The sequence below is a fragment of the Podarcis tiliguerta genome (genome assembly GCF_965153285.1).
Source record: "Podarcis tiliguerta genome assembly, chromosome: 2".
Taxonomy (NCBI): Eukaryota; Metazoa; Chordata; class Lepidosauria; order Squamata; family Lacertidae; genus Podarcis; species Podarcis tiliguerta.
The window spans coordinates 74,171,304-74,185,533 of record NC_139535.1 but is presented as its reverse complement, the minus strand read 5'-3'; the positions used below and the strand labels follow the sequence as shown (position 1 = coordinate 74,185,533).

General features: G+C 40.6%; 1 protein-coding gene and 1 long non-coding RNA gene across 12 annotated transcripts in view; one reads left to right on the top strand and one right to left on the bottom strand.

Annotated features, from left to right (window-relative positions):
• Positions 1-14,230, top strand: part of KCNIP1 (potassium voltage-gated channel interacting protein 1) — a 536,992-nt gene that overhangs the window by 457,802 nt on the left and 64,960 nt on the right. The window contains exon 1 of one of the 11 annotated variants that reach the window (XM_083430996.1): positions 12,603-13,166. The exons of the other annotated variants lie outside the window; for them this stretch is intronic. Within the exon in view, the coding sequence (XP_083287122.1) occupies positions 13,058-13,166 (109 nt within the window). The 5' untranslated portion in view covers positions 12,603-13,057. Of the gene's footprint in view, positions 1-12,602; positions 13,167-14,230 lie in introns of those variants that run through there. 11 annotated transcript variants of the gene reach the window in all.
• Positions 1-14,230, bottom strand: part of LOC310673081 — a 62,351-nt gene that overhangs the window by 10,840 nt on the left and 37,281 nt on the right. The gene's annotated exons all lie outside the window — the stretch shown is intronic.

The following is a 14,230-nucleotide window of genomic DNA, read 5'->3' as shown; positions in this document are numbered from 1 at the left end:
GGAGGGAACACAGAGATGTTTGTGTGAAAAGAAAACTCTTGGTTGTTGTTTTTCATGGCTGAAATGTAACCTACTGTACAGGGTAGCCATTTGTGGAATGCCCTCCTTGGTGCGGTGTGTTTGTCAGGCGCTGTGATACCAATTCTCCTGCCCCATGTTCATTTAATGTGGGGAAAGAGTGAGTGTGAATGCAGTGGCTTGTATTCAATTAAGTTCTACTTACAGTAAAGCCATTGAAAATAATGTTCCTAAGTTGGCCATGTGTGTTAGCTTCAGTGGGTTGTATTCAGTGCTAATCCTACTGAGATGAGACCCATTGACGTTAATGGTCATAACTTACATAGGTTCATTAATTTCAGTATATCTGCTCTGAGTAGTATTTAGTTGAATCATACCCAACAGGACTACTCTCAGTAGGACTAGCATTGGATACAAGCCTGGTCTTTCAAAATCACTCAGGGAGAAGATTTCAGCTGGGATCCAAAGTTTTGTGCACAGGTTTTGTCTGCTGTTCATTTGCACCAGAATTTCTTTGTTAGAAGTTATTTCTTCCCCAAATTGCATGTTCTCCTTTCTTCCTTTTGTGAAGCTCAATGAAGATTATTCTGGATTGCATTCATGAGGCCTACATCCATGTACCCTCAAGACTTATATTGTGTTGTCTAAGGTGCAGATAATTTTGGAATTAACATAGTATAAGAGAGGTTTTTGTTGGGCTAGAGCCCTGTTCTGTAGAACTGCCTTCCCCAGTCTGATGCGGGCAAAGGCTGCTGCAAACTTGGAAGCACACATAGTGATTCATGCTACCTTTTAATGCTTCAGACTAACCTTTAAGTTGTTGATTTCTATAATGTATATCTTTACTGCATTAGCAGAGCTGACATTTTGTCACAAATATTGGATATTTTCCAGCTATCATCCTTCCCACCAGTCCTGGTCAGCACGGTCAATGGCCAGTGATAATGGAAATTGTTGTTCTAAAACATCTGGGTGCACCATGTTGGGAGAGGTTACCTGAAATAAATATTCTAGCAAAATGAGCTCTTGTACAATTTGTACAAGCATATTTATATTATATTTTACAGTGATACACTTGCTGCCCATGAGATGCATTTTATTCACAAACTGTGCATATGGCATAATTTTCTTTCAGAATGCCAAGGCTGCATTGAATGAAGAAGATCCAAAGGGAGCTAGCAACATTTGATAAATTGGCAGCTTGATGGCTAATGAAATTCAAGTGCTGACAAATAGAAGATGAAGTGTTTTGTATGGGATCATTTAAATGATTCCTGCACGTTGCTATGTTGCGAATCAACAAAATGCTGTTGGTATTGCCATGGAAAACTCAGTGGAAAATCTGTGCTTACAGAATATTCCAAATCCACAAACTTTAGGAAACACTAATGTAAAAGGGAAAGATAATTCTATAAAAATGATATATTCAGTAGTACTGAATAATGAATCAGTGCGTGAATTCAGTGATGGACATGATGTGGTTGAACAAAGTGGAGCTTAATCAAGACAAGACAAGACTATTGGCTTGGATTTCTTTTGTTAAGTACACAGCCTATTTTGCATGGGGGCTGCATTTCTCCTTGCAAGTGCAATTCACAGTAGTGCTCCTGGATCTGTCACTTCTTGAGCGCCCAGATGGTATCAGTAGCCAGGAGCAATTTTCATCAAGTTCAGCTGCTGTACCAGCTGACTGCTTTCCTGGAGAAAACTGGCCTGTGGTCAGACATGTTTCTGTAGAATCCAGATTAGATTATTGTAATGCACTCTACATGGGGCTGCTTTCAAAAAGGGTCTGGAAACGATTCAAAATGTGGTGATAACTGGTATGCTGCATGGGGAAGATATAATCCCCATGCTGTTACACTGTCATTAGTTGCTTGGAGATTTTTTTATTATTATACTAAGTGGTATAAAAAAATTAACTAATTCATTTCTTGACTGGTTTCAAAGTGCTGATGGTAAGCATTGAAAGCCCTAATCCACAGCTGCAGAAACTGCAATCTTATTTTATGTGCCCCCCCCTAAAGCCACCTGATTCTTACCTCCTATCATAATTCCTTCCTTCCTGTTCATTCCCTCCTTATTTTTATTGGTTTTGTTCGGCTGTGTATCACACTAAAGTAAAAAAGGAATTGCTTCCTCTTGCTTTCCTGAGTAGTAGTTATATTGATTTGTTGTGATAAATATATGTAAGTATCTGTACAGTGGTACCTCGGGTTACAGACACTTCAGATTACAGACTCCTCTCGGATTAAGAACTTTGCTTTAGGATGAGAACAGAAATCGCGCGGCAGCGGTGCGGCAGCAGCGGGAGGCCTCATTAGCTAAAGTGGTACCTCAGGTTAAAAACAGTTTCAGGTTAAGAACGGACCTCCAGAACGAATTAAATTTAACCCAAGGTACCACTGTACTAGGAGTTCAAATCTGAGGTAGCCATAGTGAAAGTGAGGCAGGGCAGTCTTTATTCCAAGTTAGTTGACCTAGAAGACATTTGTCTCTGGTTCCCTTCATTTTCAGGCCTGGCTCTGCCCATTGCTGGCATGCAGTTCCTGGAAGTTTACCCCTGAGGGAAATTAGCCCTCAACATGGGGGAGAAATGTCTACCATTGTCCTAAATGGCCTGGGTATATGAATGGCCATACACTCAGATCAAAACCCGAGGCTTGCAGCATGTCACTTCTAGCACCAGATGAATCCCTTTTCAATTGTAGCACATGAATTGTGGCATATGCTTTTAAGTGATGCTTGTCTGTCCTCACTGCTGCTTGTCTTTCATTGAGCTTGAAAGTCAGGTTTTGTACATGTCTCCAAAAACAGCACTATAATTCAAAACTGCTTTCGTTGTGGTTGATGAAGAAGATGATCGTGAAAGTGGTTATATTAGTCCAGCAAGAAAGAGTTCTCACTATTAGTACCAGTTTTGAGTATTTTCCCCTTTGAATATCACTTATTGCTTATAAAGGCTATTATGCGTTATACTAGTTATATTTTACAACTCTATCAGCATATACATAAAGCAACAGAGAAAGACGCCAAAGCTGTTCCTTTTGTACTGGTGGCATTTGGAATGCATGATAAACAGCAGTCTACTGCTGGAGCCACTGATGAAAAGGCAAGAAGTCATAGTCAGGTCTTAAATCATTTCTGGAAAATCCAGTCACGGTTTAATGCTGTTTGAAAGAAGCAGTACGGATGGCTGTGGAGTAAACTAACTACTTCTGATCTTTTAAGGCATATGCAGTTGGGTACAGCAACTTTTTCAAAGACAGCATCTTCCATATTCAGTGCAAGGGAGCATGAGACCACAAGGAAGCAGAATAGCTGCAAACAGAATTCTCACTTGAGGCTTTGTGCAAACGTTACATGAATAAAGAACTCTGCTTCTGAGTTAGCTCTCAACTATTGCTAATAATTTAACCGTTGCTGCTCAGAAATAGTAGTTGTAGTTTGTATATAGGTGTCTTTCACATAAGACCCATCTACCAGTGAAACAAGTAAATAGGGCGATGCTTTGTTATACTTAGGGATGGGGGGGGGCGGGAATTCAGTTCAGTTCACAATTTAATGCAAAGCTCTCTAGTTGTGCAATTTCTGAAACAGATGCAAACTGAAACACAGCTATAATTCAAAATGCTTACCTTTCCATATTTTACAATGCTGTTCTCCAAATAACCAGTGTCTCAAAAACGGCGGAAATTAGAGGAATGTATACTTAAAAGTGTATATATTAATGAAAAGAACATACAAAAATGCATTCTATTAGGGGACTGTGTGAATTCCAACAAAATTGCATCCAAGTGCTGATTAATTTTCTTGAGAACATTTTATTTTAAATCACAAACAGATGCAGAATTTTGGAGAATTTAAGACTAAAAAAAGGAGAAACTAGGAAGAAACTAAAATTGACAGATTTGTCCAACCCTGGTTACAATGGATGTCCAAAATTTGATGAATGTTGGCATTCATGGGGAAGGGAACCATAGCTCAATGGAAGAGTGCATTATTTGTATACAGAAGGCCCCAGGTGCAAACCCTGGCATGTCCAGAACAGATAATGAATGATTTCAACAGCATCTGCCCAAGACCTTAGCAGATGCCAGACAGAGTGAATAATACTGGGCTAGTTCACAATTAGTCTGACGTGGTATAAGGCAACTTTCTCTGTGTCTAATGTTAGCAGTCGCAGAAAAAAAGTCTACATTGAAATGTTGGGCTGAGTGCAAATGCTCCACCTTAGAAAAGCAGCAGCAACAGCCCTGTTTATAGAGTGCCAGTCATAGGAGACAAGGGCGCTTTGCCCCCCCCCCCAAATAAAAATATGCGAGGGGGCTAGCCACCCAAAGGTTGATGAACATTGTCATTCAAATAGAGTGCATGCATTGCATCATGAGATTGCATCATGTGATTGATTAAGTGGGGTGGGGCTTATCTGAGCCGTCCCCCTCCGTCAGCGATATTTTATTCAGGCTGGCACCCTTGGTGCCAGTCATTTTCAGGGATGAGCAAGTCACCATTTTAAATTCCCTAGAGTGCCTTAGGAAGATGCTATATCGTGATACAATGGCATTCTAAAGTGCATTCTTGAGGAAATGGTAGCCCTCACTGAGTGCAAGCAAAACTATTCATCTGTTGAGCCTATATGTAAATGAAGTTTACACCCTTTATTCACAGAATTTTTCTGGGATTCCTAACATACTGTGTGACACCAGGTCAGACTATTTCTCTATCTTGCCAGTATTGCCTGTAAGACGCTTTCATAGGTATACATGCTAGTCTAAATTACTGCCTTCTTTGAGTGTGTACCAACTACCATAATGAACTGAAGAGCTGGCATTTTTAAAAACATGTTAAAACTTCTAGTATGCTTCCCCCCACTACTGGCAGAAGTACATTCTGTCAATTCATCTGGGAGCTTAAAACTTTAGTATATAATTAGAAGTACCTGCACTGGAGTATTGCTTAGAAGCTCCCCTTCCCCCTCTTTTGCTGGTGTTAAAACCAATTAAAGTGGAGTTACTCATTTTTCAGTCTCCTCAAACTTTGCAAGAAATGTTTGGATTTACTTCATTTCTTGCAGTTGAGTGTTCTTCAAACAGCAGGGTTTAACCATTAAAACTTTGAAAGTTTTGTATAGCTTCAATTTAGATCAGCAGGGAGAAGGGATATGGAGGGGAAGGAATATCAGTAAGAGCCTCAAAGCCTTTTTGAGAATAATGTCTCACCTGAAGATGGTGCATAAAGTGATTTTGGTTGAAAAATGTTACTATTGTGAAATGCCCATCATTATGACAATGTCTGTGGATGGGAGACCTGTATGTTGCCAATACCCCTGGATAGCTGTTGTGGATATGTGTATTGCTTAGAAGCTCCCCCTTCTATAGCAACCCCCTGGAAGTGAGGACTGGGCCCCCCAACTACTGTCTCCTGGTCCAGGAACAGTCAAAGCTGTTTTACCAGGTAAAGGGACCCCTAACCATTAGGTCCAGTCATGACCAACTCTGGGGTTGCAGCGCTCATCTCGCTTTATTGGCCGAGGGAACTGGCGTACAGCTTCCGGGTCATGTGGCCAGCATGACTAAGCCGCTTCTGGCGAACCAGAGCAGTGCACGGAAATGGCGTTTACCTTCCCGCGGAGTGGTACCTATTTATCTACTTGCACTCTGGCGTGCTTTCAAACTGCTAGGTTGGCAGGAGCTGGGACCAAACAACAACAATAACCACTCCAGTGGCTTCATGTAGGTATTAAATATATTGGGAATAAAACAGTGCCCTGTAGTACCACATAGTGTAACTGGCAAAAAAGCACTCTCACAAAGCTACTCTCTGCATTTGGTTCTATAGTTGGGACTGAAACCACTGTAGCACAATTCCATAGAGCTGGTATTCCATCCTCAATGGTATTGAAAGCTGCAGACAGATCAAGAAGCAGGAGCAAGGTCTCACTCCTTGTAAAGGTCATATATCAGGGTGGCCCAGGCCAACTCAATCCCATGGCCAGGCCTGAACCCAGATTGTGCTAGATATAAATAATATGTGCTATCCAATAGTGCCTGAGCTGTCACATCACTGCTCTTTCCACCACCTTCAGCCCAAAGGATGTATTTGCGACTGGTCAGTAGTTATTTCTGGCCATGGGGCCAAGAGCCAGTTTCTTTAGGAGTGGCCGCAGCACTGCCACACACAGTGGAATATTAACCACATTCTGGACCCACCAGTCAAACATCCTTTGTTAGATTTAATAAGCTAATAGGGACAGGAGACAATAAAACACATGGTTGGGTGTCTACTTGTCCATATTAGAAACCACTTACTTATATGGCAGAAGGTAATGTTTGTGCACATCAGGACATTCTTGGGTTAGAGCTATATATACTCCAGTATTGTGTTCAAATTATCAGATAATGACAACTGCATATCTCTCAGGCAACGAATGGGGTCTGTTCTGACACAGGTTAATATTTTGCTGGGATGGGAAAACTGAGTAAGCAAGAGAGTATATGTAAAATCTAAGGATTAAGGCAGAAATGAGAAACTTGTAGCCTTCAAATGTTGCTGGAGTCCTCACTCCCATCAGTCCAAGGCAGCATAACCAATGGTCAGGGATGGCGGGGACCTGGACATCCTAAGACGAAGGGGGGAAAGGATGACACAACAACAGGGGATGCCTTTTACCTTTTATTATCAGACCAATCTATTGGAGATGCCTGTGAAGTAAAGAACTCTTCAGAGAAAACGGTTGTGGGATCCCATCAAATTTCCCCACATCCCATTTTTGGTAACTTTTCTGAACAGATACATACATAAAATTCCTGTCTAGGAGAACAAGAGATGATGGCCTCAAGACCGGGAAGCTGAATAGAAAACAGTGTTATTCAGAATGAATAATTTATGCAATGAAACTCTGCTTTTCCCTATGAAGAGGTTGGTAGTTATTCAAAAATAGTCACTGCATAGTATTTATGAATAATTCTTGGCTGGCAGCTCATACGGCTGCATTTCATTCTGAATCACTGAGGATGTGAAAATATTGGGCCTGATCCAGACAATGGTACAGTCATACCTCGGATTACAGACGCTTCAGGTTGCATTTTTTTGGCTTACACACTGCTGAAACCCGGAAGTACCGGAACAGGTTACTTCCGGGTTTCAGCGCATGCTCAGAAGCGCTAAATCACAACCCACTGTGGGTTGCGAACGCTGCGGGTTGTGAACGTGCATCCCACACGGATCACGTTCACAACCCAAGCGTCCACTGTATTCCATTTCAATAAGCACTGAATCCAACAAGAGAAAGTTAAGGGAGTATGATGAGACTTCAGGGTGCTTAAGGTGCAGCACATGCCATACTGGCTGAACACAACATTCTAGCATGGGGTACAATCCCATACACACTTACCCGAGAGTAAGTCCTGTTGAAGGCAGTTGAGCTTACTTCTGAGTAGACATGCACATGACTGCTTTGTTTGTCTTAATCATAGTTAAGCACAGTGCTTTTTTTTAAAGGTGGCACTCAAAGGTATGCAGTACCGGCACCGCTTTTTTTGTAGTTAAAAAGTGTGGCACTTGCTGTAACAACTTCATTCTAGGAAAAAAAGCACTGGCTAAGCATCATATCTGAACATATAACCAAGAAATAAACTAAAGTCTGATGAAACAATTAGTGCTTGCCTGACGTATTTGTAAAATTATAAGGAATTTTGTTAATTTCTTGGTGTGGGGTGCAAATGCCCCCAATGACTGGATTAATGGGGGGGTGGCATTGCCTCTTTTTCTTTTTTGAACAGCAACAATAAAAGCTTCATTGGACTCAGCTGCTCTTTCCATGTTCCTGGGACAGAATGTCACTGGGAACAACACTTCCCTTTAGTTAATGGAAGGTCTCAACTTTTTCATTCAAATAGTCATAAAGATCCTAGTGTACATTTTTCCCCATTCACCTGAAGACTTCAAAACTTTATCTATGAGGTGGATATGTGTAGAACTGCCAAACATATTTTTCTCCTTCTGAACATTAAGTAGTTCTCTTGTCTCATTTTTGAAGATAACTGCTGGGACTCCACACTTCTCCACACTTATTCCTAAAGGTGAGAATTTAACTCTTTATTCTTTCAAACCAGGCTCCCAGTGCTAGGTCTCTGCAAATAGACTGGGGCAGGTATGAAAAGTTAAGCATGTCCTTAAAAAAATATATATTGTAGATTAACATCAATACTGGGCGTTTTGTTTCCTGTTCAACAGCACAATATGTCTTTCTGAGCAGTGTAGTGAATATATGACTTAAGTTGAAGAGAGCTTTGACTGAGGAAGCCAGTGGAAACTAGAAAGCCAGCCCAACAATCTTAGTTAAGATGCTTTTTCCTTCCCATTCAAAAACGATCAGATATTAATATAGTGTGTGTGTTTTAAGTAGATTTGCAAATATTTATTTTCATTTATATAGGGGAACAGATGGGTTATATAAAATTAGCATATCTCTGTGTTTTCAAGTGAATGTGAAACAATGCACACTAGAATCTGCACTAACATGCAAATTACCACCATTTGTTTGTTTCTTTATTTGTTTAGACAGGTTATTAACTGATGTCAAAACAGAAATAAAATTTAATAATATGTAGCTTTGAGTATAGATGAGTATAGATAAAGAAATATATTTTATGGTAGTTAAAAGCTTAAGAACATCAACCAGTTCAGGAAGTCCATCCATATTGTTTGCTCCTACCAAGAGCGATCAAATCAGAGCACTGGATAACTAGAGTGACTCTTGGAAACGTGAACCAACACTGCTGGAGGAAACACGGGCAGCAGCCACAGAGGATTTGATTACTGAAGTTGGAGTATCAAATAAATTACTCATTTCTGTAACTCCTCAGAGGGAACCTAAATAATCCTATTAGAAAACCAGCAGAGGCATATTATTCCTTTTTCAAAAAATAGAGCTTGATCCCCCATAGAAAATATAAACTGCGGGCAGACACATTTTAAGAAATTGGAAGGTGGTCTGCGTTGCTTCCATGGTGAACCTGCTAATTTCTTTTGTCCCATGACAGTCGCTGGTCAGGTTTTTGAAACGTTGCGGAAACCTTTTTAACCAGTGCAGAGGAAATAAATGTGTGCCCCTGTGGGTTATTGGACTCCAGCTCCCATCAGCCCCCACCAGCAGGGATACTGGGAGTCAAACAATGTCTAGAAGGCACAATACCTTCCCTTGAGAAGTGGTTAAGAAAAACTGAGTGGCTGTTAGGGATGGGAAAGAAATTCAAGTCAGTTCACATTTAAAGCCTAATGTACCAAATTCACACTTTCTGAAACAATACAACCGGAACACAGCCATCCTTTGAAATCCACACTTTATCTGAATATTGCAGTGCAGTTCTCCAGCCAAACTGTTTACAAGAATGTATATGTTAAGGGAAACTCTGTATAAAAGTGAAAATATTGGGGAAAATAACATACAGAAATAGAAGAATTGCTTACAATAATGTGTGCATTCAAAACTGCAGATAAAAATGTGTTCATTAGAATAAATTCTCACTAAAATACTGATGAATTTTTGTAATAACCTTTTTAAAATAAATACACAAATTGCTGCAGAAATGTGAAGAACTGAATTTAAGATTGGAAAACCAAAAACCTGAAAGAAGCGAGATTGACAGATCCTTCTAATTCTAGTAGGCTATTACAAGCAATACCATGCCACCTTCCAGGTTCTAAAAAACCCATGTCTGTCTCCAGACATATGCTGGGGAAAGGGCCTGTCTTTACAACTGTATACAAGTTACTAGATGGGAGTAATAATGGTAGAAAACAGAATGCAAAATCTACCACACAGCTGACAGATCTGATTCATTTCTTACTCCCTTCCTCTATCTGGAAGGAACTACGCTTTTAAAAATCTGTATGCTACACAGTGCCAGATATATTTTTATGCCAATGCAATGAAAATGACTGTGCCTATTATTTCTTATGTGAGGCATCTGAGTGGCTGATGTTGGAAGCCAACATACTCAAGAATCTTATTGAAATCAGTGGATCTGCTTTAGGACTGCTCTTGAGCAAGCAGGTTCATGTGGCTTGAGTATGTTACTGCATTAGGTGGCACTTGGTGTTCTAGCAATCTTGTTGCCTCCGTCTGGGAGAAGTGCCACCATTTTTTTTAAGGAAGCCCAAAAGGTTGTTTCAGAATGATACTCAGTGGCAGTGAAACCCCCACCCTGCTATGCAATATGAATTTTGTTACACAGCTATCTTCTATATTTGTATTCATAGAATATGAATCCTCCCAGTGCTTTTTTTTATAGAAAAAAAGTGCCAGTACTCACCATGAAGTTGTTACAGTAAGTGCCACACCGGGGGGGGGGGGGAGAAGAGTGCCAGTATCAAGTCCCCCTCCCCCCAAAAAGAAGAAGCACTGAACACCCCCCCCCCCCATGTGAAATTTAGGGATTCAACAGACAACAGCAATACTGTGAAAGCAGGAGAAAGGTTACTCAGGAAGGAAACCTGTGTCCTCCAGGTGATGTTGGACTGTGCCTCCTATCATTGTCTGTGATGGCTGATATTTTGGGAGTTGGAATCCAACAAATGTGCCAAGTGCTGTGAACTGCCAAATTTAATAAATAATAAAAATAATAATACAACAGGGGAAAGTTGTGTATATATTCAATAAAGAGCTTATGCATATATATATATATATATATATATATATATCTGACACATGTGATTTCAGAATTTCACATGGCCATCTCTTACATGTGTAAAGAGACCTGATACCCTCCAGCTATTTTTCATTCTAATGCCCATCAGCCCTAGACAGCATTGCCAGAGTTCAGGAATGATGGGAATTAGGGAAAGCCACATTACATGAGAGCTTAGTTGTGTGAAATAGTGTCTCTATATCATCTTAGAAATATTTTTCTCTTCACAGTACTCTTTATTATTCACCACCAAAAGTTTTTTTCAGTGTACAAGGTGCTTTGTAATTCATACGTCATTTATCACTGCAGTAACACCGTGAAGTAGTTACTAGTTTTCTGCACATGGACATAGTTTGAGTAAAGCAACCTTCTCCAACCTCATGCCTTCCAGAAGTTTTGGACTGCAACTTCCACAATCCCTGACTATTGGTCATGCTGGCCAGGGTTGATGGTAGTTCTAGTCCAAGACTTCTGGAGGGTACAAGGTTGGTTAAAGTGAGCATGCCCCTAAAAGTGGGGTGGGGGCAGAATGTCACCGCCAGTTGTGGCTCTGTAGTGTGTCCTGTATGTTTACAGAAGTACAGTGGTACCTCTAGATAAGAACTTAATTCGTTCTGGAGGTCTCTTCTTAACCTGAAACTGTTCTTAACCTGAGGCGTGCTTTTGCTAATGGGGCCTCTTGCTGCTGCTGCTGCGCTGCTGGCACACGATTTTTGTTCTCATCCTGGGGCAAAGCTCTCAACTCGAGGTAGCTCTTCCAGAGTTTGTAACCTGAAGCGTTTGTAAACTGAGGCATTTGTAACTCGAGGTACCACTGTACATATTCCCTTCAGAAATTACTAGTCTCTTCCATATGATATTCAGGTAGCATCTTTTAAAAATTAAAAGTGAAAAAAAGACTGCCTGGTAAAATATGAAACAGACCTAAGGACCAAAGTACATCTGACAAATGGTTGCATTAAAGAAACAAAAACCTGAAGTATCCCTAGAGGACACTGCAAGTTTAAGTAAAGCAGTGAGATGGAAGATCACCTGCTTAACCCATTTCCCTCCACCCGCTTATGCACCTCTAGCTACTTTTATATCTAAGCATGCTGGGGTGGGGGGCAGGGCGAGAAAGTGATAACCAGATTTCCACTGTATCAGGAGAAATGCAGCCTGGCTGCAGTTTTGAGCAGAAAAATAGCTAGTGAAAACCAAACTTTCTTCCTCTCAAACTGTTAGCCCCTTAAGGCCACTTCTAAGAAGTCAGGAGAAAGAGAAACAGGAGTGTGTGTTGCATCTAGTTTGAACCTAGGTTTCGTGACTGAACATCTGAATCTGGGTCTCACATCTTAAGTACAAGATGCTATCACTGTATGCAATGGTGGCTACAGTGGTACCTCGGGTTACGAACTTAATTCGTTCCGGAGGTCCATTCTTAACCCGAAACCGTTCTTAACCTGAGGCGCACTTTTGCTAATGGGGCCTCCCGCTGCCGCTGCGCGATTTCCGTTCTCATCCTGGGGCAAAGTTCAGAGCAACTACTTCCGGGTTAGTGGAGTTTGTAACTTGAAGCGTTTGTAACCCAAGGTACCACTGTATATGAAACTTTGGCTCTTCCTGGCCTTGAAATTTCATGGATATGTATAATCTAAACCAGTCTTTTACTGTAGGGCTGCTAGCCCATTCTCAGGTCTCCACAAAAAGTAAATAGTGTGTTTCCTTTTGAATACATTAGGATAGAGGACCTGTAGTCCCACTTACAGATTGGACATGCTGAGCAATTCTTGGAGGAAGCCTTGATGATTAGAAAACAAAGATCATAATGTGGGGAAAGAGCGAAATTAAGATCCTTTATCATTTCCTTCAGTATCCCCCCCCCCTTATTGTACAAACCAACAAAAGCAATTGGAAGAAGCATCATTTGGCTAGAGTTGATCAAACAATCCCAAGTGCAAGATAAGTGACCCACAGATGCTGCTGCTGCTGAGGTTAGCAACATGGTGTTAAGTTGTAAATGAGAGGGATACACTGTAGAGACAATTGCCCTCAAGAGAGAGAAGGATGGGGGGGGGAGGTGGAGAAACTAAATCATACATTACTGTTAAAATGTAGAAAAGAGCAGGACTGCAAGAGTGGGGTGGGGAAAGGCGGAGGAACAGGAAACACAGGAAAAGGAAAAGAGTGAGAATCACACTCACGCACAAGGAGAGACGGAGAGAACGAAAGAGAGAAAATGAGCCATGCACTTACCCAGCAGCAGGAAGAAAAGCTTCAAACAGCTGAATATCCCCCTGCTTTCAATCCCTGCCTGCTGTTTTGCTAGCACGCCGGAGGCTACTATCTGTGTGTTATCTTAAAGGATGTGGAGCAAAGGCGAGTCTGAAGGGCTCCAGACTTTAGGAATTGTGGTGGTGATTTGCTCCTCTCTGAAACTTTTGCACTACCTTGGACTAATTGACTTGTCAGATGGTAAGAGACCCTGCAAAGTTCTACCAGCTTGTATACTTTTATGTATTTTTTTTTAAAAAGAACTATAGTAGCAATCTGAAAGAAATCATAATTTAAAGCACCTTTCTCCTTTATAACTACGTACTGCTTTTTCTCTCCTGCTTGATTCAGCAGTGTGGAAATTTTGCTTTGTTTTGCTGCTAGCTTCCGGAATTCCAGTTGAGGGGTATTTTTACATTTTGTTCTTGAATTACAAAGCTAGTCTCCTCCTGTAAATACTGTTTTGCCATAAATGTAGTTCCTGTTTGGTGGAATATGCCTCTCTTGGGATAACTGGAAATAGTCTCATTCTTAAAACTGTTGGGTTTACTCAATGCTTGCTGGACGGAAGTAGTTGCTGCATAACTGCTTGAGCCTAACCACATTTACTCGTAAGTAAGCCCCAGTCAGTGCAATAGTGTCTTATTAAAGTGCACAAGTGAAATCCTTATTAGTGTATTTAGATACAAACTTAATTTTAGAAGCTTTAAAAAGCAAGTGATAAATGGAAAAATAGAAACTATACTCCATAAACTAAGATTTCTTTCCTTTTGTTTGAAAAAGATTAGAGTTTGGTTTGATATTATCTGGCAATAGGAAAACAGTTCTATTCTACATATTTAAAGGAAGTTTAGCAGCCAAGACTTTGTATTTCAGGATGTTGTCATAAAATTCATTACAAAGCTGATAATTTCTTGAATCAATTGTTTGACATGTAAAATGTAAAAGTAAGGTGAGTAAGCTATCCCTCCCAGAGTTTACAAAGTCCTTTTGACATACTGATGAATAAATATGGTCATTTTACCTTAGCCAGAACCTGTTCGAAATGAAGTCTGCAAAAAGGCAGTGCTTTCATCACTGTGAGGTTTACTAATAATGTATAAAGCAAGAATCAAATAGGAAATGAATGTTTGAGATATATACAAACATATAGGCTGAGGCTGCAATCCCACACATGCTTACTTGGGAGTAACCCCAGTAAACTGACTGGGACTCTGCACTGTTTCAAGTTTTGTCCCTTTTGTTGCTCTAGAAGAACACTGACA